General features: G+C 44.4%; 1 protein-coding gene across 2 annotated transcripts in view; it reads left to right on the top strand.

Annotated features, from left to right (window-relative positions):
- Positions 1 to 26,928, top strand: part of LOC122929262 (chromaffin granule amine transporter-like) — a 256,996-nt gene that overhangs the window by 178,227 nt on the left and 51,841 nt on the right. For both annotated transcript variants that reach the window (XM_044282779.1, XM_044282780.1), the window contains 3 exons: positions 15,211 to 15,254; positions 15,528 to 15,588; positions 15,740 to 15,835. In XM_044282779.1, the coding sequence (XP_044138714.1) occupies positions 15,211 to 15,254; positions 15,528 to 15,588; positions 15,740 to 15,835 (201 nt within the window). The remainder of the gene's footprint in view (positions 1 to 15,210; positions 15,255 to 15,527; positions 15,589 to 15,739; positions 15,836 to 26,928) is intronic.

Here is a 26,928-nt window from a genome sequence, read left to right as displayed (position 1 = left end):
ATAAACCAGTCCATAAAAATCAGCCCTCCAAAAACCATATGGCGCACCTTTCACTCTACGCCCCGCTGTGTGGCCGTACAGTAGTTTGCGGCCACATATTGGGTGTTTCTGTAAACGGCAGAGTCAGGGCAATAAAGATACAGTCTTGTTTGGCTGTTAACCCTTGATTTGTTAGTGGAAAACATGGGTTAAAATGGAAAATAAGGCAAAAAAAGAAATTTTCTAATTTCATCCCCATTTGCCAATAACTCTTGTGCAACACCTAAAGGGTTAACGACGTATGTAAAACCAGTTTTGAATACCTTGAGGGGTGTAGTTTCTTAGATGGGGTCACTTTTAGGGAGTTTCTACTCTAGGGGTGCATCAGGGGGCTTCAAATGGGACATGGTGTAAATAAACCAGTCCATAAAAATCAACCTTCCAAAAACCATACGGCGCACCTTTCACTCTACGCCCCGCTGTGTGGCCGTACAGTAGTTTACGGCCACATATTGGGTGTTTCTGTAAACTGCAGAGTCAGGGCAATAAAGATACAGTCTTGTTTGGCTGTTAACCCTTGCTTTGTTAGTGGAAAAAATGGGTAAAAATGAAATATTAGACAGAAAAATGAAATTCTCAAATTTCATCCCCATTTGCCAATAACTCTTGTGCAACACCTAAAGGGTTAACAACATATGTAAAATCACTTTTGAATACCTTGAGGGGTGTAGTTTCTTAGATGGGGTCATTTTTGGGTGGTTTCTATTATGTAAGCCTCGCAAAGCGACTTCAGACCTGAAATGGTCCCTAAAAATTTAGTTTTTGTAAATTTCAGAAAAATTTCAAGATTTGCTCCTAAACTTCTAAGCCTTATAACATCCCCAAAAAAAAAAATATCATTCCCAAAATAATTCACACATGAAGTAGACATATGGGGAATGTAAAGTCATCACAATTTTTGGGGTATTACTATGTATTACAGAAGTAGAGAAACTGAAACTTTGAAATTTGCTAATTTTTAAAAAATTTTGATAAATTTGGTATTTTTTGGTGCAAAAAAAAATATTTTTTTGACTTAATTTTACTAGTGTCATGAAGTACAATATGTGACGAAAAAACAATGTCAGAACGGCCTGGATAAGTCAAAGCGTTTTAAAGTTATCAGCACTTAAAGTGACACTGGTCAGATTTGCAAAAAATGGCCTGGTCCTAAGGTGTAAAAAGGCTGTGTCCTTAAGGGGTTAAAGCAGTGCCCACACAAACGTAGTGGGACGCTGCACATGCCCTTGACAGGGCTCTTGAAGGGAGGAAAATCAGTAATGGTTCGCTGGGATGATCGGACGGAAGAGACTTTTGCAGTTTTGAAGTCAGCCCTGTGTGGGTCACTGGTTTTAGTGATGCCTGACTTCAAGAGGGAGTTTGTGGTACAAACGGATGCCTCCGAAGTAGGCCTCGGTGCTGTACTGTCTCAGGAAGTCAACGGGGAGGAGCATCACATTGTCTCTATGAGCCCCCCAAACCCTGATGCCCCCCAAAATGCCCAGGGGGAGAGGAGTAGAAGGAAAGCACACTGTCCTGAGCATTTTGGGGGGCTCATAGTGGACAGTGTGCTCTCCTACTCCTTGCCCCCGGGCATTTTGGGGGGCATTAGGGATTCTTTAATGGGGGGGTGGCATAGGAGGAGCCAGGACAGGAGGTGGGACGGGCTAGGGGTGCTTGCTATGGGGCCCAGTGATTTCTATGTACGACCCTGGTTGCAGGTGCAGATGCTGTTCCCTAATGAATAAAAACTACCTTCTCTCAGTAATAGCATCTAACAGATGGACACTGTAGGGTGTAGGAGGACGGTGAAATGCTAATCAATAAGATGATATTATGCAAATAATTCAAGCCACTCGTCCCACCCTATGCCAGGTACCATGTTACCTACCCATGTTGCTGCTGTGAACTGGTGACACAGATCCCCAAACGCTTCATCCTCAACACGTGTTTCGCCACATAGGCTTCGTCAGGAGGTACCTTCTGACGAAGCCTACGTGGCGAAACATGTGTCGAGGTTAAAGCGTTTGGGGATCTGTGTCAACAGTTCACAGCAGCAACATGGGTAGGTAACATGGTACCTGGCATAGGGTGGGACGAGTGGCTTGAATTATTTGCATAATATCATGGACGTGTGAATGGACCCTCATAGTAAAAATATTAAAGGTTACGTTTTATCTTTATGTATACTCTAATGGATTGCCTTCCTTGTACAATGTTATAATATACTTTCTATATTAGAAAGTACATTATAGTGCATTTGTATTGTGCGGCAGTTGTGTGCGGTTCTGCTGCGATACTGCAGGTATATAGAGGGACAACCGTTATTGGAACAAACAATTTCTACTGGTGTGATATACCAGCCGTCCCCCAAAAAAACTGATTGAAGCGGGGTGTTATATACCAATATACTTTCTTTATAGTGCATTTGGGTACTGTATAGTGCATTTGCGCATGCGCGTACGCGAAAATTACAATGCCAATATTTCGCATAAAAAAAAAAAAAATGGAGATCGCAAATTCGAATAATACATCTGGTATGTCACTGTCCATGTTGTGGGACTATTTGTGCACTTCTAGTAATTATTTCTTGGCTGCAAATATGAGCTGAAGGTTTTTCAGGTTCGCCTGCCATTAAAATGAATGGGATCTGCCGCAGTTTCACGAATATTTGATCGCGTTCGCGAGACGTCCTGGTGGATGTTCGTCCATCACTACCAATCAATACTGCTTCAGGCAGTGAGGTTCCTTAGCAGAACGAGCAGAACGCCATTCTGTGCTGAGCTGTGAATGAGGATGGATGGGTGTTGCAGAGTTTGCCAGGAAAACCATCTTAGGGAGTCAAGGAGAGTTAAAAAAAAATAACAAAACAATAAAGGACAGTAAAAAATCTATCAAGCTTATTGCCAGGGAGAGTGAAGGGAAAGGCTAGGATATCAAAGGAGAATTGTGTGTTGGGTACCATAGAGAGAAGCAGGGCAGCTGACAGACAGGGAGAGAGGAGACAGGGCAGGTGCATCTCAAAAAGCAGCTACCTGCAAGCAAATACTTAAAAAAAAATTCCGACATTTTCCCAGCAATCCTTTTTTTTGTGGGGTTCAATTTAATTAAGCAGCATATACAGTGGGATGCAAAAGTTTGGGCAACCTTGTTAATCGTCATGATTTTCTTGTATAAATCGTTGGTTGTTACGATAAAAAATGTCAGTTAATATATCATATAGGAGACGCACACAGTGATATTTGAGAAGTGAAATGAAGTTTATTGGATTTACAGAAAGTGTGCTATAATTGTTTAACCAAAATTAGGCAGGTGCATAAATTTGGGCACTGTTGTCATTTTATTGATTCCAAAACCTTTAGAACTAATTATTGGAACTCAAATTGGCTTGGTAAGCTCAGTGACCCCTGACCTACATACACAGGTAAATCCAATTATGAGAAAGAGAGTATTTAAGGGGGTCAATTGTAAGTTTCCCTCCTCTTTTAATTTTCTCTGAAGAGTAGCAACATGGGGGTCTCAAAACAACTCTCAAATGACCTGAAGACAAAGATTGTTCACCATCATGGTTTAGGGGAAGGATACAGAAAGCTGTCTAAGAGATTTCAGCTGTCTGATTCCACAGTTAGGAACATATTGAGGAAGTGGAAGACCACAGGCTCAGTTCAAGGGGCGTTATGCATGGAGGAAAAAGAACACGGCATTCCAAGAAAAACACCTGCTACCTACAGTAAAATATGGTGGTGGTTCCATCATGCTGTGGGGCTGTGTGGCCAGTGCAGGGACTGGGAATCTTGTCAAAGTTCAGGGACGCATGGATTTCACTCAGTATCAGCAGATTCTGGAGACCAATGTCCAGGAATCAGTGACAAAGCTGAAGCTGTGCCGGGGCTGGATCTTTCAACAAGACAACGACCCTAAACACTGCTCAAAATCCACTTAGGCTAGGTTCACACCTGAGCGTTTTGGATATGCGCGTTTTATGCGCGACAAAACGCGTGTTTTTTGTGCGTTTTTGTTGCACGTTTTTGTCCATAGTCAATGCGCGTAGAACGCGCGTTTGTGTGATTGACAGCAGTGTTGTCCAATGAAAATACAGGCCTGTCTATATGAAAGGTGTCTAATGAGAGAGAAATGGAGTTGATAAATTTCATGTCTGTTGAGAGAGTGGATTGTAGTGGATTGTTTGCGACCATGGAATACTCCCGAAGGCGACCAATTGCGGCAATTGTGTCAGCAATCCTTCTCCGACGTTTGAGGCGTAGGAGAGAGAGCAGGCGACGCTTCTGGGTCCATCCTGTGATTGCCAACCGACAGGAAAGGGGACAGTTCTGGGCACTGTACGAGACCCTCCGGGCCCATGAAGACAAATTTTTTTCATACACGCGGATGTCCATCACCAGGTTTGTACAAATACAATAGTTCTAGGAGTGGGGTTCCAATTGTGAAGGTACCAGTTGTAGTTTTTTGGTATTGTTAACCCTCACCATTTTTGTTTGCAACAGCTTTGATGAGCTCCTGGGGTTGTTGGGCACCCGTTTACAACGTCAGGACACATTCATGCGGGACAGTATCCCACCAGCGGAAATACTGATCATTACTTGCGGTAAGTAGACTGTAATTGTGGCCTAATAAAGCATTTGCATTGTGTGTTGACTGTATATTAGTGTGGCCTTTGTTATTTTCTACTGGTGGTTGTGACGTTTCAAGTGTTTTTGAGGGGGGGTATTGTATGTGTATGCTTTTTACATTTGACATATAGATACCATACATAGTTTACCCACATTTTTCCATACCAAACACTCTCTTCGAAATAAGAGTCCAAAAAAGTTTGCAAATGTTTTTATATTTTGGAAAAGTAATCACATCTTACAGTTCCTCCAAAAATGCGCAAACTGTGTTTAACACAATCAACATAAGTTTTGTAATTGTTAACTTAAAATTATTCGGTAATTTACTGATATTAACAATGAAGGAAGAACACCCCTGATGCACCAAATTAAGTATGCTACTTCTCAAAGGTTTTGGTATTGTGGCTCGTTATCCCGCATGGCCTCTCTCATTCCGCCTGATTGCTGGGCAGGTTGCATTTGAGTGGTGGTGGAGGTGTTGGTGCCCATGCTAGTGGAGGGATAGCTGTATGATGATTGTGGTTGTGTGTGCCATATGTCGTGAGGGTGTGGTATGTTAGTTTGTGGGTATGTTTGTGATGTGTATGTGTGAGTGGGTGGTGGATGTTGTGGTGGATATTGTGGTGGATGTGGTGGTGGATGTTGTGGTGCATTGTTGGGCTGTGTGATGTCATAATGTGTAATGAAGCTGTCTAGAGTCCTTGTTAAGGCGTCCCTTGCTTCAGTTATGCGACTTCGTTGAACTAGCAGCATTTTTCCCTCCAAACTCAGTAAGAAAAGTGCATCACTAGTGAGTTTGGGTGCTGGATGGGCAAGTGCATCCAGGCATGCAATTAGCCGGTCCTCCAGGCGATCGGTTCTTTTCCGTTTTGAACGGTGAGTCCGAATGTTTTCGGGTTCCACGACAGGTGGGGCAGGCTGTGAGGGTGTTTGGAATGTAGGGGTGGGATCGGGTGGAGGAGGACTTAGTGGCCCTGTAGACGCACAGGCCTCACTGTCCCTGGTGACCTCCTCCTCTTCCTCCTCCTGCTGTTGTCTTTTCGACCAGCTACTATCGGTGCTGTGAACATGAAAATATACATAAGTATGTGCAAGATATGAAAGTGAATGCATGTCATACCACACCCTCTCCTGCATGTGTATGCCCTGGACTCACCTACGCATTTCAGTGCATGGGATTAGAAAGGCCATTTCCTCCGCATGGACATAGCTGGACCGTGCACTTGGCAAAGCTCCACTCCTCTGTTCCTTCTCTTTGCGTCGATGACGAATGAAGGCATCTTTGAGGCTCTTCCACTTGCTTTTTAGGAAGTTTACTATAATAAAAATAAAATAACATCCATTAATTGTAGTTTTTGTTTTTCACACCTTTTTTTCAGCTATTTAGCTACAGGCCAATCGTTGACCAGTCTGCACTACGCCTTCCAGATCGGGAAATCCACAGCCAGTGTGATTGTGAGGGAAACCTGCAGCGCCATTTGGCAGGTCCTTCATGCTGTTGTGATGGGCCAACCAAACAAGCAGGAGTGGCTGAAAATTACGGATACTTTTCTAAATACCTGCAATTTCCCGAACTGTGTCGGAGCAATTGATGGAAAACACATCCACGTTCTGAAGCCAATGAGGAGTGGCAGTCAGTTTTTTAATTATAACAAATACTTTTCGTTTGTTCTTTTTGCGGTATGTGATGCAAACTATTCTTTCCGTTATATCGATGTAGGGTCCTATGGCAGCAGCTCGGACTCTGCTGTTTTTGGGCATTCTGACTTTGGTCAAATGCTCAGTAGAAATGCCCTTGACCTTCCCGGAAACACCACACTGCCTGGAACCACTTATCCATCTATGCCTTTTGTTTTTGTGGGTGACGAGGCATTTGGTCTAGGTGAGCACCTTATGAGGCCATACTCTACCCGTAATTTATCCATTAAGCGGCGTGTTTTTAACTATCGCCTGACCAGAGCACGCAGGGTGGTGGAATGCGCATTTGGCATCTTAGCCAACAAATGGCGAGTTCTGCACTCTCCCATAAATTTGAAATTGGAGACCGCCATCTCGGTTGTGAAGGCAGCATGTGCTCTTCACAATTTTGTCCGAGAAAGGGATGGCTTCAATTTTGAGGATTCGTTGAGCCATTCCATGGAGTGTCAGAATCGCAGCGGTGTGCGTGGGACCACACATGGTGCCGCCATTCGGGACCACTTTGCGACTTATTTTATGTCACCACAGGGGGAGTTACCGTGGCAAATGCAAGCCATATAATTTTATATTATTTAGTCTTTTGCAGCTGCAGAAATTGTTTCTTTAACTTGTAATATTGCATTTTCTTTGTTTATTGTAATGGGTGAATTAAAAGATTTGAAGAGTGAATTTGTGCAATGCCGTTTTTTCACCTATATCGTGCCCCTTGTAGAAGCCCCAATAGTGCCCACCAATACTCGTCCTTTAACAAGGGAAAACAATGTGGGCGGAATTACGGATCCCATTTATGTGCCCAATACTGGTACTATATAGACATACAATCACCTATCATGTGCCAGTGCTGCAATAGCCCACAAGCACAATAATGTTTCAACGTTGACAATATCCATATCAACTTTATAACCCAAATCCGCACCACTAATGTAGGCCAACATTTGAATTTAAAATACATTGCCAGATTGGAACAAGTGCAAATTGAGCATACTGGCCGACTACATTGTGCAAGAATGTGGGTGATGGGGAACCATTGACTGACCATATACTAGAACAGGGATGGTGAAGCTGCGGCCCTCCAGCTGTAGCAAAACTGAAAAACTCCATGCATGCTTAAACAGGCTACAGCAAGTAAAATGCAGCACAGCATATTGCGAGTTGTAGTTGGACAACAGCTGGAGGGCCGCAGGTCGAGCTGGGCTGGACTATTACATAGAGATTTTACACCAGTGCACACAAGGAGTTTGTTTTTTTTATACTCAGAACACACATGTAAATACCTTTGCCTTCTTTCACAGTTTTTGAGAAAGTCTTCCACTGTGGCCAGATGCTTGCTCCAATATCCTCCCATGCCTGCTGCCTGCTTCTCCGGTTCTTGTACTTGGCATCTTGGATGTCATATAGGCAGCGTTTTGCCTGCACAAGCCTGATCAGTGTCTCACTATCACAGCCTGCTTCCTCCATCTTGGTCAGGCTAGACACCTGCCGATCACTAGGGTGTAGCCTTTTATGACTGTTGCTATGTGCCAAACGCACGTTCGGACGCGCGTTTTTCTGGTCAAAAACGCGCAAAATAACATATTTGAGCGTTCCTATGCAATCCTATGGCCGCAAACGCACGACAAAACGCCCCAAAGTCGCGCAAGAACTTTTTTGAGCGTAGGGCGTTTTTCAGTGCGTTCAAACGCGCTGTAAAACGCTCAAGTGTGAACCAGGGCCATAGGGAAGCATTGGTTTTCATGTGTTGAGCGTTTTACAGCGCGTTTGAACGCGCTGTAAAACGCTCAGGTGTGAACCCAGGGTAAGGCATTTGTGCAGAGGAACAAGTACAACGTTCTGGAATGGCCATCTCAGTCCCCAGACCTGAATATAATTGAAAATCTGTGGTGTGACTTAAAGAGAGCTGTCCATGCTCGGAAGCCATCAAACCTGAATGAACTAAAGATGTTTTTTAAAGAGGAATGGTCCAAAATACCTTCAACCAGAATCCAGACTCTCATTGGAACCTACAGGAAGCGTTTAGAGGCTGTAATTTCTGCAAAAGGAGGATCTACTAAATATTGATTTCATTTTTTTTTGTGGTGCCCAAATTTATGCACCTGCCGAATTTTGGTTAAACAATTATAGCACACTTTCTGTAAATCCAATAAACTTCATTTCACTTCTCAGATATCACTGTGTGTGTCTCCTATATGATATATTTAACCGACATTTTTTATCGTAACAACCAACGATTTATACAGGAAAATCATGATGATTAACAAGGTTGCCCAAACTTTCACATCCCACTGTATACATGATTACTGCAGCAATACCCCTTGTGTGGCAGCAGACTTCCAGTGTTTATTGAGGTGAAACTGAGCACCAAGCATCAATCATCTGTTTACGTATATTCAGTTTCCACATGGTCACAATTTTTTTATTTTTTTTTTGGGGGGGGGGGGGGGTAAATTTAATTAAATAGTATATATATATATATATATATATATATATATATATACAAAACCCCAAGTAGTGCGCCCGACGGGCCTATCGTGTGTGTATATATATATATAAAGTACATATTTTGTCATGACGCTGTACTTGTGAGAGAGGTAGATCTTCTCAGGCGCCGACTTCTCCTCCGGGTCTTCATCACTCCAGACGAGGACGACCCAGTCCGGCTGGTGAGGACAAGCCATCTTGCTTTTCCTTCTTCTGACAGACTGGAGATGAAGGAGGGGCTGTAGGGGAGGAGCTCCCACTTCCTCTCTTCACACTATAATGTCGCTCCTGGTGGGCAGGGCTTAACTTTCCTGCTTTAGCTGGGGGCGTTCCCTGTCTTTGCCGCTCTGCTTGCTCATGAAGAAGCTGCGCCATCACATACAAAAATTGCGGATTATCCCTTCGGGTGTCGGCGCGCGGGGTTTTGCGCTTGCCGCTCCACAGTAAATGCATTAAAATCCTTTTTAGGGGTGTTGTTGTTAATCCAGTAGGCTACACAATCCATGGGCACAGAGATTGAATCCATTCGGATCCTGCTCTCATCCTGTTCATGACACCAAGTGCGATAGGCCCGTCGGGTGCACTACTTGGGGTTTTGTTTTTAAAGTACATATTTTGTTGTGACTGAAGCAACAAGGGCACAGGGCCCCTTTTAGTGATATGGATGGTAACCAGGGTAGGAATAGCAGAGTGGTGTAGGGTGGCCTAATGTCCCTTAAAGGGGTTTTCCCACTTTGCTAAATCAGCCTCACCTGCAGTCACTCTGCTGGTAACTTCCTGCTTTTCTGCAGATAAGGCTGGGCGGGCTTAGGCAGCTAGAGTGAAGGCCGGCCACGCCTCCTTATGACATCACACTGAGAGCTGAGTCCTGCGTGCTCGTTCATGTGAAGACTATGACTCATCAGGCTCACTGGCTCCCGGCAGTGTCTGTGAAGCTCATCTCTCCTGGTGTGGATTGCTATCACTCAGCAAGCAATGCTAAATGATCTTAGAGAGTTGCATTTTGATGTCCTGAATACTATCCACACATAAAACTTTCCAAATATATTCAACACTATATCTGTGCATCAAAAACTGTAATTTACTACAGCACAAATGCATGACACCTTGTATAAATAGGATTTTTGTTTTTTACTCCCCTAAAACAACCACTGAACAGCACAGATGCTGTATTCTTACCATTATAGCTGTACTAAATTGAGTAATAACATTCATATCCAACTTTTCTATATATCAGTGTATTCCCCTCCCCCCATGTCATCTAGATTTCCACTTTTCTGTCATACCTTGCTAATCCACTCCCCTGCTATCCCTGTGGATGCTTGCAACACGATTAGCTCTGCTACATTTTATGGTTTTCCATACAATTCATAAACTTGCCCCCAGTTTCCATAAAATTCATATAGTTGCCCCCAGTTTCCATAAAATTCATATAGTTGCCCCCAGTGTCCATAGATATAATATAGTTGCCTCCAGTGTCCATAGATATAATATAGTTGCCCCAGTGTCCATAGATATAATATAGTTGCCCCCAGTGTTTCCATAGATATAATATAGTTGCCCCCAGTGTCCATATATATAATATAGTTGCCCCCAGTGTCCATTCATATGATATAGTTGCCCCCAGTGTCCATAGATATAATATAGTTGCCCCCAGTGTCCATTCATATGATATAGTTGCCCCCAGTGTCCATAGATATAATATAGTTGCCCCCAGTGTCCATTCATATGATATAGTTGCCCCCAGTGTCCATAGATATAATATAGTTGCCCCCAGTGTTTCCATATATATAATATAGTTGCCCCCAGTGTCCATAGATATGATATAGTTGCCCCCAGTGTCCATTTATATGATATAGTTGCCCCCAGTGTCCATAGATATAATATAGTTGCCCCCAGTGTCCATAGATATAATATAGTTGCCCCCAGTGTCCATAGATAGAATATAGTTGCCCCCCAGTTGTACATAAAAATGCCCCCATTGAATTTCCTATGAACCCCCTTTATTGCAGAATATTCAATTATCGTTGGTCGATTAGTGGGACAGCAGATATTATACTTACAGTATCGCGTTGCTCCGACGTCCATCCGCTCACTCCGCTGACTCGCCCGAACTGTTAGGACGCCCGCGCATGCACAGCTTTATCCAAGACGCGGTGGATATACTGCGCATGCGCGGTCGTGCGCGTTCATGTAGTGGAGAGGCCGGCCGATGAAATTCTTAGACTGTGGTGCGCAGGCGCGGCAAAAGGATGCGGCCGGCGAAAAGAGGCAGTATCCAGGGGAGATCGAAGTAAACAAACGATTCTAATAGAAGCTGTTTTAGGATGATAGAAAGGTTTTTTTAACAGACATATATAGGAAGAAATGTTCACTGGGGGACAATAAATTAGGATAAACCTATTTAATAAAGTGGGACAACCCCTTTAATAGTGTTGCACATGTCACGTTGCTTCTACCTGGATGCGCTGGAAATCCAGGCGTGGCCTTCCGGAATCGCAAAAAGGGGGTGGTAGTAGTAGGGGATGAAGAATAAATTGAGGCCAGATCTTGTGATGAACTTGATAATGGCTTTACTTGAATAGACTTTTCTCTAAACAATTTACAGGCTTTGTCTTGGTTTCCAGCAGGCTTTGGCATTAACTTTGGCAGGCAAACAAACTCAACTCTGCTACATCAGTTGCCCTCTGGCTCTGCTGTGCTAACAGGCTGGCTGTGGAAATCAGCTTTCTCTTTATGCTATACTTTACTTTCTCTGATCTGCTCTGTCTCTAACATTATCCAGGGGACTTTCTCCTCCTGGCTTCTGATGCTTCTTAGCTGTGGCCTTCAGATGCAGCTAAACTGAAGGTGCTATAGCTGGCTTAGACAGGGCTCATCCAACAGGGGTGGTTCCTGCTGCACACCCTCCCTTGGCAGGGGGTAAGCTAGACTTACTCCTAACTAACTAAACTCCTCCCTAGAGGGAGAGAAGAGAATGGAAAGAAGGTTCAATCCTCTGCAAGTGTAGCTCTGCTATGCTTGCCGCCATCTGCTGGTGAACCAGGTACATTACACTTGAACAGTTACAAAATGGGAAATAGGAATACACATTTTGCAGGATATGGAAATTAATACATACAATGACATTAGGTTAACCATTAAAGACAGTAGCAAGGCGAAGAGGTGGTAATTCCACTCTGGGGCGTTATATATATATATATATAAATATAATGCATGATTACTGCAGCAATACCACTGGTGTGGCAGAAATCTACCATTGTGTATTAATGTGGAATTTAGCATCAAACCTCAATCGTCTATTTACGTATATTCAGTTTCCCCATGTTCGCATTTTTTTTTGGGGGGGGGGGGGGATTGTGTTCAATTTAATTAAGCTGCATATATAAATAGATACTGCATCAGTACTGACATTTTCTCACAGCTCAGGCTGATTCTGGATGAATAGACCTTGCCTCACCGGCATTGGCTCATCTTGCCACTGTTGCTGTCTGTCTGCCTACCTTCACGTTCTGTATGGCTGCTGCTGCAGCCCACATTATGCCACTAATACTTCAATACCCCAATTTATGTGTTACAGTTCAACAGGGTTGAAATTTTTTTTTTTTTTTTTGGGGGGTTACATTTCATTATGCAGCATACATACATCATTATTGAATCAATCCTGACATTTTCTCACATCTTAGGCTGATTGCGATGAATACACATGGTCTTGCTGCCATACACATGGTCTTTGCCACTGTTGCTGTCTGTCTGCCTAATTATGACCATCACGATGTGCACAGCTGCTGCTGCGAGTCCTAGGAGGCTAGAATGGGTTTCATACTAACTTTCAGGGCAATTGTAACAAATTCGGTTTGGCCCGAACTGATTCAGGTTCGAACTGATCTTTTTAAAAAATTTGGAGAACTGGACCCGAAACAAATGTCGACTGGTTTGCTCATGTCTGTATGGGCTAAATGGATGGAAAACCACCCTTGAGTGACCACGGGCGGGAGTGTAGTTTTTTTTTAATCATACATTTTTGTAATTTTTTTCATTTGATCTATTTATATAAAGAAAAACGTATGTATGTATGTTTCGCGATCACTCAAAAACGCAGCCATCGATTTTAACTAATCTTGGTATACACATCCCTTGCTACTTGGCAAGAAATCTTGTAGGGGTCACAGCTCTCTAGGACGTACCGTTCATGAGATATTGCCAAAAAATTACCTGTATTATCCAATACAAGCCTGCAAGTCTTTCTCTTCATATCCCAACTAGCATACACACGGTCACTTGTCCCTTATCAGCCAATAGAAGCTTGCAGGCCCTTAGGCATTTTCCTCACTGCTGCAGGTCAGCTTTAGGCTAGGGCTACACAATAACAATAAGTCGCACGACACATAGGGCACAACTACGCTGCTACATGTGTTGCGTGACATTGATATCGCACCGATGTCGAGCAACAATTTTTATAATGATAGTCAATGGCGTTGCACTGTGACATGTGACATGCTGCCACTGCGACAGTCGCAGGAAAATCCATCTTGGATGCATTTTTTGCAACTGTCGTATCGCAGTCGCAGCATGTCACATGTCGCAGTGCAACACCATAGACTATCATTATAAAAATTGTTGAGACAAAATGTCGCACAACACATGTCATCGTGTAGCCCTAGCATTAAAGGGGCAGGGCGCTGTGGAGGTCACTGTTAAAGGGGCGGACACTGTGGAGGTCACTGTTAAAGGGGCAGGGGCCACTATTAAAGGGGCAACTGCTGTGGAGGTCACTGTTAAGGGGGCGGGCCCCAGAGGAGGTCACTGTCAAGGGAGTGGGGTGCTGTGAAACTCACTGTTAAAGGGGCAGGCTGCTGTGAAGGTCAAAGTTAAGAGGATGGGCTGCTGTGGAGGTCCCATTTTAAAGTGGTGGGGCACTGTGGGGGGGGTCAGTGTTAAGGGGTGGGAGACTGTGGAGTTCACTGTTAAAGGGGTGGGGTGCTGTAGAGGTCACTGTTATGGGGGATACTGTCGATATATTTTAACGACACACAGAAACATTAAATGAAATAGATGAAATATACCCGTGCAAAGCCGGGTCCTTCTGCTAGTTCAAAATAAATAAATAAAAACATTCTTGGACAACTCCTTTAAGAGTTTATTGTGTAGAAACAAATAGATGTAATACTAGCGCTCCCGCCACCAACTGGTAATTCAATCCTTCATTATGTTTGTATGGGTGGATTGCCGACCCCCGAAATGTTATAAAGGTATATGGATAAAAGAGCTGTAAACCGACGCTGACTAAAAGTGCTCCAATATGTCCAATGTTCCTGGTTAATATATGTTATTACTTAGTCACAATTAGAGTTTTTACCTGCTCCAGATGTGCTCAGGTAAGCCGGGTTACATACAGGCTGGTTGGTGCTTGCGTCCTCTTGCGGTCATTGCACAGTAGCTTTGTTAATAACATATATTAACCAGGAACATTGGACATATTGGAGCACTTTTAGTCAGCGCGGGTTTACAGCTCTTTTATCCATATCCTTTAAAGGGATTCTGTCACCTCCCCTAACCCAAAATCGGATTTTAAAGCAGTCATGCAGCACAGCTTACCTTGAATCGGCTGTGCTCTTCTCTCTTCTATCTTGTAATCCGTCCAGTAGTTTATGAGAAAAACGACTTTTATGATTATGTAAATTAGCCCTGAAAGTGCCCAGAGGGGCGTTTTGTTCCCCTTAGTGTGCCCAGTAACGCCCCTCTTACAGTGCCCAGCCTGCCTTCCTTCCGACTGCCTAACCGCCCACAGCCTCTCATGCCTCTCTTCCCCCTCCCTCATGGCCGAACAAACTCTCGCGCAGGCGCAGTACCCACTGAGGGCTGCGCCAGTGCGATCTGCAGGAGACTGAGGGAAGAGCGAGCATCGGACGTCACTGGGCTCGGCGCATGCCCAGTGATGAGGATGAAGCTCCTGCCCTCAGTCTCCTGCAGATCGCACTGGCGCAGCCCTCAGTGGGTACTGCGCCTGCGCGAGAGTTCCTTCGGCTGTGAGGGAGGGGGAGGAGAGGCATGAGAGGCTGGGGGCGGTTAGACAGTCTAAAGGAAGGCGGGCTGGGCACTGTAAGAGGGGCATTACTGAGCACACTAAGGGGAACAAAACGCCCCTCTGGGCACCTTCAGGGCTAATTTACATAATCATAAAAGTCGTTTTTCTCATAAACTACTGGACGGATTACAAGATAGAAGAGCACAGCCGATTCAAGGTAAGCTGTTCTGCATGACTGCTTTAAAATCCGATTTTGGGTTAGGGGAGGTGACAGAATCCCTTTAAGAGTTTGTCCAATCTAATGTAACCTATTGATATATGTCATGGTATTCATTACACTTCTCTTTTTATCCACAGCTCTACAGCTCTGTATGCTGCGATTTGCCAAGTTTGTTCCAGGGGTGAGTATATAGAAATTTTTGTTGTCATTTATCTACTTTGACTGGGGTAAGGTAGAATTGGCTTAGTTGCCCATAGCAACCAATCAGATTTCACCTTTCATTTTGGACAGCTCCTTTGGAAACTGAAAAGTGGAATCTGATTGGTTGCTATGGGTAACTAAGCCAGTTCTACTTTACACCAGTTTGATAAATGGCCCCTTTTAATTTAAATAAGCTGGAAAACTAGCAGAACTACTAGACCTGGCACTAAGCAACTGTGCTTTTCTTCCATAGAGCATTCCACCAACATCCTACTTAACACTTCTCAAGGACCCTTACATTGTACTGGCTGCAGGTAAGTTACATTACCAGCCATTCCATATTCAGTGTATAGCAAGAATAAACATCTGACAAATGTATTAGAAAATCTGGTTGTACACTGGGGTAGCTATATCAGTGAATGGAAACCGTGTGCTTACATATCGTATTCTGCCGTTTCTTCCTAGTGGTTCTTTGTATTCCTTCTACGGCTATCGGAGTTATGGATCCCACCCTGCCCATATGGATGCTGGAAACTATGTGCTCGCCCAACTGGCAATTAGGTACATGTGATTCCAAACTGATTCCTAGCACATCATTACATTATATAACACTAAAATGACACTTTATAGCCTAGATAGGCAACCAGTAGATTTAAATCTACTGGATCTCTGACAGATCCTGAGCAGGTCACAATGCCTTAAAAGGGTTGTCAGAGTTTAGAGCTGAACGCGGACATATCCCCATTTTCACCCAGGCAGCCCCCATGATATGAGCATTTCATGCTCTGATGCTCCTGCAGTGGGTGGCCCAAACGCTTGGTCTCCTGGACTTCCGCGAGGTGTCACTATGTGTTGCTGCCCTCCGTAGCTGTCCCTCTCTCTCTTCAGAAAGCTGGTACCCTGATCCAAGGCTGGAGGCCCACGGTCAGTAGCTCAGTAGTCCCGGTGGCTCCTTGGTCACACGGCTGGTGCCCATGGTCTGGCGCTCAGCGTTCCCATTTCAGCATCTCCTTCTGGTCACTCATGCAGACTGGCATGAGCCTCCACCTCCAAACACTGGTCCCTAACTGCAGAACACTAGGGGCTCTGATTAGAGTTGAGCGGACACCTGGATGTTCGGGTTAGACGGGTTCGGCCAAACTTCACAAAAAAGTTTGAGTTCGGGACCCGAACTTGACCCCGAACCCGAACCCCAACCCCATTGAAGTCAATGGGGACCCGAACTTTGAAGCACTAAAATGGCTTTAAAAATGTCATGGAAAGGGCCAGAGGGCTGCAAATAGCAGCAAAATGTGGTTAAGAGCATGGCAAGTGCTCTGCAAACAAATGTGGATAGGGAAATTACTTTAACCACTTAAGGACCACAGGTTTATACCCCCCTAAGTGACCAGGCCCTTTTTTACAAATCGGCACTTCACAACTTTAACGGTTTATTGCTCAGTCATGCAACTTGGCACCCAAATGAATTTTACCTCCTTTTAATCTCACAAATACAGCTTTCTTTTGGTGGTATTTGATTGCTGCTAAGATTTTTTGTTTTTCCGATATTAATCAAAATAGGCAGCAATTTTCTCAAAAAAAGTGTATTTTTTAATTTCTCTGGTTAAATTGTTAAAATATAATTACAAACCGGATTCCAAAAAAGTTGGGACACTATACAAATCGTGAATAAAAACTGAATGCAATGATGTGGAGGTGCCAACTTCTAATATTTTATTCAGAATAGAACATAAATCACGGAACAAAAGTTTAAACTGAGAAAATGTACCATTTTAAAGGGAAAAATATGTTGAATCAGAATTTCATGGTGTCAACAAATCCCCCAAATGGGCCATTTTCACCACTGTGTGGCATCTCCCCTTCTTCTTACAACACTCAACAGACGTCTGGGGACCGAGGAGACCAGTTTCTCAAGTTTAGAAATAGGAATGCTCTCCCATTCTTGTCTAATACAGGCCTCTAACTGTTCAATCGTCTTGGGCCTTCTTTGTTGCACCTTCCTCTTTATGATGCGCCAAATGTTCTCTATAGGTGAAAGATCTGGACTGCAGACTGGCCATTTCAGTACCCGGATCCTTCTCCTACGCAGCCATGATGTTGTGATTGATGCAGAGTGTGGTCTGGCATTATCTTGTTGAAAAATGCAGGGTCTTCCCTCAAAGAGATGACGTCTGGATGGGAGCATATGTTGTTCTAGAACTTGGAATATATTTTTCTGCATTGATGGTGCCTTTCCAGACATGCAAGCTGCCCATGCCACACGCACTCATGCAACCCCATACCATCAGAGATGCAGGCTTCTGAACTGAGCGTTCATAACAACTTGGGTTGTCCTTGTCCTCTTTGGTCCGCATGACATGGCGTCCCAGATTTCCAAAAAGAACTTCGAATCGTGACTCGTCTGACCACAGAACAGTCTTCCATTTTGCCACACTCCATTTTAAATGATCCCTGGCCCAGTGAAAACGCCTGAGCTTGTGGATCTTGCTTAGAAATGGCTTCTTCTTTGCACTGTAGAGTTTCAGCTGGCAACGGCGGATGGCACGGTGGATTGTGTTCACTGACAATGGTTTGTGGAAGTATTCCTGAGCCCATTCTGTGATTTCCTTTACAGTAGCATTCCTGTTTGTGGTGCAGTGTCGTTTAAGGGCCTGGAGATCACGGACATCCAGTATGGTTTTACGGCCTTGACCCTTACGCACAGAGATTGTTCCAGATTCTCTGAATCTTCGGATGATGTTATGCACAGTTGATGATGATAGATGCAAAGTCTTTGCAATTTTTCGCTGGGTAACACCTTTCTGATATTGCTCCACTATCTTTCTGCGCAACATTGTGGGAATTGGTGATCCTCTACCCATCTTGGCTTCTGAGAGACACTGCCACTCTGAGAAGCTCTTTTTATACCCAATCATGTTGCCAATTGACCTAATTAGTGTTAATTGGTCTTCCAGCTCTTCGTTATGCTCAAATTTACTTTTTCCAGCCTCTTATTGCTACTTGTCCCAACTTTTTTGGGATTTGTTGACACCGTGAAAATTTGAATCAACGTATTTTTCCTTTAAAATGATACATTTACTCGGATTAAACGTTTGATCTGTCATCTACGTTCTATTACAAATAAAATATTGACATTTGCCATCTCCACATCATTGCATTCAGTTTTTATTCACAATTTGTTTAGTGTCCCAACTTTTTTGGAATCCGGTTTGTACATTTCTATACAAGTTTGTGTCAGAATTTATTGTGCTACATGCCTTTGATAAAAAAAATCCAATAAGTGTATATTTATTGGTTTGCGCAAAAGTTATAGCGTTTACAAACTATGGTACAAAAATGTGAATTTCCGCATTTTGAAGCAGCTCTGACTTTCTGAGCACTTGTCATGTTTCTTGAGGTGCTAGAATGCCAGGATAGTATAAATACCCCCCAAATTACCCCATTTTAGAAAGAAGACTCCCCAAAGTATTTGCGGAGGGGCATGGTGAGTTCATGTATGATTTAATTTTTTTTCACAAGTTAGCGGAAAATGACACTTTCTGAGAAAAATAAAAATAAATAAAGTTTCCATTTCTGCTAACTTCTGGCAAAAAAAAAAAAAAATCTCCCACGGACTCACTATGCCATACCCTGGGGTATCTACTTTCCGAAATGGGGTCATTTGTGGGGTGTGTTTACTGTTCTGGCATTTTGGGCGGGGCGAAATTGTGAGCAACCTTGTAAAGCCTAAAGGTACTTGTTGGACTTTGGGCCCCTTTACGCACCTAGGCTGCAAAAAAGTGTCACACATGTGGTATCACCGTACTCAGAAGAAGTAGGGCAATGTGTTTTGGGGTGTATTTTTACATATACCCATGCTGGGTGAGAGAAATATCTCTGTAAATTGACAACTTTGTATAAAAAAATTTAAAAAGTCATTTACAGAGATATTTCTCACACACAGTATGGGTGTATGTAAAAATACACCCCAAAACACATTGCCCTACTTCTCCTGAGTACAGTGATACCACATGTGTGACACTTTTTTGCAGCCTAGGTGCGCAAAGGGGCCTAAATTCCAATGAATACCTTTAGGATTTCACAGGGCATTTTTTTCGCATTTGGATTCCAAACTACTTCTCATGCTTTAGGGCCCCTAAAATGCCAGGGCAGTATAAATACCCCACAAGTGATCCCATTTTGGAAAGAAGACACCCCAAGGTATTCCGTGAGGGGCATGGTGAGTTCCTAGAGTATTTTTTTTTTTGGCACAAGTTAGCGGAAAATGATTTATTTATTTATTTATTTTATTCTTACAAAGTCTCATATTCCACTAACTTGTGACAAAAAATAAAATTTTACATGAACTCGCCATGCCCCTCATGAAATACCTTGGGGAGTCTTCTTTCCAAAATGGGGTCACTTGTGGGGTATTTATACTGCCCTGGCATTTTAGGGGACCTAAAGCGTGAGAAGTAGCTTGGAATCCAAATGCGTAAAAAATGCCCTGTGAAATCCTAAAGGTACTCATTGGAATTTGGGCCCCTTTACGCACCTAGGCTGCAAAAAAGTGTTACACATGTGGTATCGCCGTACTCAGAAGAAGTAGGGCAATGTGTTTTGGGGTGTATTTTTACATATACCCATGCTGGGTGAGAAAAATATCTCTGTAAAAGACAACTTTTCCCATTTTTTTAAACAAAGTTGTCATTTTACAGAGATATTTCTCTCACCCAGCATGGGTATATGTAAAAAGACACCCCAAAACACATTGCCCTACTTATCCTGAGTACGGCGATACCACATGTGTGACACTTTTTTGCAGCCTAGGTGCACAAAGGGGCCCAAATTCCAATGAGTACCTTTAGGATTTCACAGGGCATTTTTTACACATTTGGATTCCAAACTACTTCTCATGCTTTAGAGCTCCTAAAATGCCAGGGCAGTATAAATACCCCACAAGTGACCCCATTTTGGAACTCAGGAGAAGTAGGGCAATGTGTTTTGGGGTGTCTTTTTACATATATCCATGCTGGGTGAGAGAAATATCTCTGTAAAAGACAACTTTTCCCATTTTTTTATACAAAGTTGCCATTTTACAGAGATATTTCTCTCACCCAGCATGGGTATATGTAAAAATACACCCCAAAACACATTGCCCTACTTCTCCTGAGTACGGCGATACCACATGTGTGACACTTTTTTGCAGCCTAGGTCCACAAAGGGCCCCAAATTCCAATGAGAACCTTTTAGGAGGGCATTTTTAGACATTTGGATTCCAGACTTCTTCTCACGCTTTAGGGCTCCTAAAATGCCAGGGCAGTATAAATACCCCACATGTGACCCCATTTTGGAAAGAAGACACCCCAAGGTATTCCGTGAAGGGCATGGCGAGTTCATAGAAGATTTTTTTTTGGGCACAAGTTAGCAGAATTTTTTTTTTATTTTTTTTCTCACAAAGTCTCCCTTTCCGCTAACTTGGGACAAAAAGTTCAATCTTTCATGGACTCAATATGCCCCTCAGTGAATACCTTGGGGTGTCTTCTTTCCAAAATGGGGTCATTTGTGGGGTGTTTGTACTGCCCTGAAATTTGAGGGTCTCCACAATCATTACATGTATGGCCAGCATTAGGAGTTTCTGCTATTCTCCTTATATTGAGCATACGGGTAATGAGATATTTTTTTTCCGTTCAGCCTCTGGGCTGAAAGAAAAAATGAACGGCACAGATTTCTTCATTCGCATCGATCAATGTGGATGAAAAAATCTCTGCCAAACGTATCTTTTTTACTGCTGAGGAGAAATCTCGTCTTGCAGCGCCGCATACACCGACTTTTGTGTAATCTGACAGCAGCGCAATGCCTCTGTCAGAATGCACATCAGTGCTGCAGCTGGTTGATCACTTGGTCCACTTAGAAGGTAAAAAAAAAAAAAAAAAAAACACAGGCCGCAATGCAATAAATTTATTAACATTAACTTTTCTATAATATTTGAACAGAACATTAACTTTTATAAACTTTATTGAACTTTTGAAACAGAACATTAACTTTTTTGCTTACCTGTGATTTATTTTATTTTTTACCTTTAGAGAATAAACCTCTCCTTCCCCATGGGACAATGTGCAAAGCGCAAATCGCCCAGAGATGTGGCGAAGTGCATTATGCACTTTGTCCCAGGTGAAAGGAGAGGTTTGTGGCAGGGCTGTGTGAAAGGGCCCTAAGACCCCTGTGTGCCTGTCCTGTGTCACGCAATCCCTACACTAATAGTGTACCTGTGTGTGGTACTTGCGGAAATACTCCCCTATGCATAGGGCAGGCTGGTCAGGACAGTCAGGACAAAAAAAGGTGGTGTCACGCCTTATTTCACCCCTGCTACAGACACAACATCTTTTTCTTGGGGAACGTTGAGTTGGGGTACCAGGATAGACACTCGGGAAGTGTCTGCCATGTAGCCGGCTCACTACATCAGGGACTTGGGGCAAGGACCCTCCTGGATACAGGATTTCCGAAGTGATCTCTTCCTGGAATTTTAGGAAGGATCCTGTTCTCCCAGCCTTACTGTAGAGAACAAAACTATTATATACAGCCAATTGAATTAAATAAACAGACACCTTCTTATACCAGCATCTGGTGCGGCGGGACACTAAATAGGGAGCCAACAATCTGGTCATTGAAGTCCACCCCTCCCATGTGACGGTTATAGTCGTGGACAGAGAGGGGTTTCGTAATGGCTCCAGTTGCCCTTTCAATTTGCACTGTTGTGTCTGCGTGAATGGTGGACAGAAGGTAAACGTCCCTCTTGTCCCTCCACATCACCGTGAGCATTTCTTGGTCACACAAGGCAGCCCTCTCCCCCCGTGCAAGTCTGGTATTAACGAGCTGTTGGGGGAAGCCCCGGTGACTAGGTCGCGCGGTGCCACAGCATTGAATTCCGACTAGATGCAAGTGCCGAAAGAGGGCCACGCTTGAGTAAAAATTGTCCACGTATAAGTGGTACCCCTTGTGGAGTAAGGGTGACACCAAGTCCCAGACAATCTTGCCACTGCTCCCCAGGTAGTCAGGACATCCGACCGGCTCCAGTTTTGAGTCTTTTCCCTCATAGACCCTAAAATGATATGTATAGCCTGTGGCCCTTTCACAGAGCTTATACAGTTTGACCCCATACCAGGCGCGCTTGCTGGGGATGTACTGTTTGATGCCAAGGCGCCCGGGAAAATGTACTAGGGACTCGTCTATGCAAATGTTCTGATTGGGGGTATACGCTTCTGCAAATCTGGATGACAAATGGTCTATGTGGGGCCGAATTTTGTGAAGCCGGTCATAAGCAGGGTGGCCTCTTGGATGACAGGTTTTATTGTCAGCGAAATGCATAAAGCACATGATGACCTCAATACGTGCCCTGGACATTGCAGCAGAGAACATGGGCATGTAATTTATTCGGTCTTTAGACCAATAGGACCGCAATACATTTTTTTTTGTTAGACCCATGCTAAGGATAAGGCCCCCAAAAAAATTGAATTCGGAAACTGTCACTGGTTTCCACCGGTAAGGCTACTTTCACACTAGCGTTCGATCGGATCCGTTCTGAACGGATCCGATCATATTAATGCAGACGGAGGCTCCGTTCAGTACGGATCCGTCTGCATTAATAACTTAGAAAAAATTCTAAGTGTGAAAGCAGCCTGAGCGGATCCGTTCAGACTTTCAATGTAAAGTCAATGGGGGACGGATCCGCTTGAAGATTGAGCCATATGGTGACATCTTCAAGCGGATCCGTTCCCATTGACTTACATTGTAAGTCTGAACGGATCCGCTCGCCTCCGCACGGCCAGGCGGACAGCTGAACGCTGCAAGCAGCATTCAGCTGTCCGCCTGTCCGTGCGGAGGCGAGCGGAGCGGAGGCTGAACGCCGCCAGACTGATGCAGTCTGAGCGGATCTGCTCCATTCAGACTGCATCAGGGCTGGACGGAGGCGTTCGGGTCCGCTCGTGAGCTCCTTCAAACGGAGCTCACGAGCGGACCGGCGAACGCTAGTGTGAAAGTAGCCTAAGGCTGGGCATAGAAGCTTTCCGGATTGGCGGTAATATACTGTGCGGCGTAGCGGTTGGTTTCTGCCACAACTAAGTCATAGAGATCCGCGGTGAAGAACCGCTCAAAAAACTTGAGGGCTGATCCTAAATTAGCTGTCTCCACGCAAACTCCAGACTGGGCGGTGAAAGGGGGCAATACAAGTGCCGCGGAAGCAGGGGAGTGCCAATTAGGGTTTGCCAGCACCTCTGGGAGACTAAGGGCTCTACGGGCCTGTGAACGTGGTGGCTGCGACGGGGGAGTTACTGCACGTGCCACCGTACCAGCTTGAACTGCCCTTCTGGTGCTCGCCGCTTCACCAGGGAATACGGCAGTGCTGGTAGAAGGTCCAGGATGTGCTGCCTTGCTGGTGTATGCCGCACCATAAAAAAGATCAGCGCTAGCACCACTCTGCTGCAAATGAGGCTCATCATGCGGGGTATGCAGAACATGACATGGGATCGGGAACGCCTAACCGTAGCAGGGACCTCAACCTCGTCATATTCGCTAGCCGTTAGAGTGCCACTGCTGTCTACAGGTTCATATTCTGAACCACTGGATTCAGCGGGTGAGGCGTCCCCATCGCTTTCATCCATCACGGCCAGAATCCTGTAGGCCTCTTCAGCGGAATACCCCTTGTTTGACATTTTGGGCTCACTAAATTTAAGGGGTATTCCTCTGAGACTACCCAGGAAAAAGAGCAAACCTACCTAGTAAATAGGACTGCTTGCGAAGTAAAGCTGCGATCGCTAATAAAGATCCAAAAAGCTCAAAAGTGATTTTTATAGCGGCGCAGCGATTTTACAGTGTTTTTGCAGTGATCAGAAAAAATAATCTGTCACTGCGGTGGGGCGGACTGACCCTAATGTATTTATATAGATCTGATTGCGATCAGTCTTGATCACTTACAGATACTATATAGTACTAGTGCTGATTAGCGACAGGCTGTAGATGAACTTCTGAACTGAGCGATACTGTGAACGCGCGCTCCTGTGAGAGTGCGTTCACAGGAAATCTCGGGTCTCATGAGATGACACCTTTCGGCGTTAGTGTGACCTGAGAGAGCCGCCGCACTCACGCCTTTCGGCGTTAGTGTGATGGCAAGCAGTTAAATAACATGAAATACTGTACGTAAAAAGAAAAAATAATAATCTTGATCTAGGAGCACGAGGTCCATATGGAGTAGGGAGGAAACAGTGGATGTGGTGGTGTAGGTGGAAGCGGCAGTGGGGGAGGATGAGGTAGCCTACACAGTTTTTTGTTTAAAATTATTATTTTTTTGTTTCAATTAGGGTACACCCTAAAACATTGGGAAATATAACCTGTGATACCCCCTCCATTCGTGCTAAACACATGTTCAGACAATACACTGGCTGCAGGGCAGGCCAGCATCTCCAAGGCATAAAAGGCAAGCTCAGGCCATGTGCCCAATAGTGTTGAGCGCGAATATTCGAATTGCAAATTTTTTTCTCGAATATCGCAATTTCGAGATTTCGCGAATATTTAGAATATCGTTCTATATATTCGCGAATTCGAATATTCTTTTTTTTATTTTTTTATTATTATATTTTTTTCTTTCCCACTTCTCTAAAGTTGTTCTTACCTGTCCTTTGGATTCCTGGCTTCCTGGCTGCTCCAGTCAGTGGCGTTTTCAACTTACTGCTATATTCCATATTAGCTAAATTACAATCTAATCTATATGTGTTTTACGAAATTTCGCAATAGTCGAAATTGCGATGGAGTAATATAACACGAAATAATCGCATGAAGATTTCAATTTAGCACTGCTATATTCCATATTCTAGCCTAATATGGAATATAGCTGTGCTAAGTTAGCACTGCTATATTCCATACTAGGCTAGAATATGGAATATAGCAGTGCTAAGTTGAAATCTTCATGCGATTATTTCGTATTATATTACTCGCATCGCAATTTCGGCTTTTGCAAATGTTCTTAATATTGCTCTAACTTCGTCTTTTAGAATATTACGAATATTCTAAAAGACGAAGTTAGAGCAATATCACGAAATTTCGTAAAATACACATATTAGCCTAGCCATAGTCAATTAGCATAGGAACGTTGCCTTATACTATCAAGATAAATAATCGCAATACGCGAAAAATAAATCGCATATTTTTCGCGATAATTGGAATAATTACGAATATTCGATTTTGACGAATATAACACGAATATTCATTTGAATATTCGCGAAATATCGCGAAATCGAATATGGCACCTCCCGCTCATCACTAGTGCCCAATTTAGAGACCCAGAAGTTGAAGGGGGCAGACCCGTCATTCAGTACGTGTAGGCGTGTGCACACATACTGCTCCACCATGTTGGTGAAATGCTGCCTCCTGCTAAGACGTTCCATATCAGCTGGTGGTGCTGGTTGTTATGGCGTGCTGACAAAGCTTTTCCACATTTCGGCCATGTTAACCCTGCCTTCTGAGGTGCTGGCGGTGCCCCAGCTGCGTTGGCGACCTCTTCCTCCTCCTCTGCCTTCGCCTTGTGCTTCCACTGTGCCCCCGCTGTCAGGTGGGAATGCCACCAGCAGCGTGTCTACTAGTGTGCGCTTGTACTCCCGCATCATACGATCACTCTCCAGTGAGGGAATTAAGGATGGTACGTTGTCCTTGTAACAGAGATCCAGCAGCGTGGCCATCCAGTAATCTGCACAAGTTAGAATGTGGGCAACTCGGCAGTCATTGCGGAGACACTGCAGCATGTAATCGCTCGTGTGTGCCAGGCTGCCCAGAGGCAACGAAAAGCTGTCCTCTGTGGGAGGTGTATCGTCTGTGTTCTCTGTAGCTGCCCAGCCACGCACCAGTGATGGCCATGAGCTGGTTTGGGTGCCACCCTGCTGTGAACATGGTTCCTCCATCTCCATCTCCTCTTTCTCATCCTCCACCTCGTAATCCTCCAGAACTGTGCCCTGGCTGGACAATTGTGTACCTGGCGTTTGTGGGTGCAGGAACCCACCCTCGGAGCCACTTGGGATGACTGGCCGGAAACCCTATGAAATGATCCCTCTTCCTCCTCCTCCTCCTGTGCCACATCCTCTTCCATCATCGCCAGAAGCATTTTTTCAAGGAGGCATAGTAGTGAGATAGTAACGCGAAGAATGTCTTTATCGGCACTGGCCATGTTGGTGGAGTACTCGAAACAGCACAACAAGGAACACAGGTCTCGCATGGAGTCTCAGTCATTGGTGGTGAAGTGGTGCTGTTCGGCAGAGCGACTCACCCATGCGTGCTGCAGCTGAAACTCCACTATTGCCTGCTGCTGCTCGCACAGTCTGGCCAGCATGTGCAAGGTGGAGTTCGACCTTGTGGGCATGTCGCATATGAGGCGGTGAGCGGGAAGGCCGAATTTACGCTGCAGCGCTGACAGGCGAGCAGAAGCAGGGGGAGAACCCCGAAAGCACGCACAGACGGCCCTCACTTTCTGCAGCAGCTCTGACATATCGGGGTAATTTTTAAGGAACCTCTGCACCACCAAATTCAGCACATGTGCCAGGCAAGGGATGTGCGTCAAACCGCCTAGTCCCAGAGCTGCTACGAGATTTTGCCGCTTATCGCAAACCACTAGTGATGAGCAGGAGGTGCCA

This window comes from Bufo gargarizans, chromosome 2 (assembly GCF_014858855.1).
Source record: "Bufo gargarizans isolate SCDJY-AF-19 chromosome 2, ASM1485885v1, whole genome shotgun sequence".
NCBI classification, from domain to species: Eukaryota; Metazoa; Chordata; class Amphibia; order Anura; family Bufonidae; genus Bufo; species Bufo gargarizans.
Note: the sequence above shows the minus strand (reverse complement) of the source record. Positions and strands in the feature narration are given on the sequence as shown.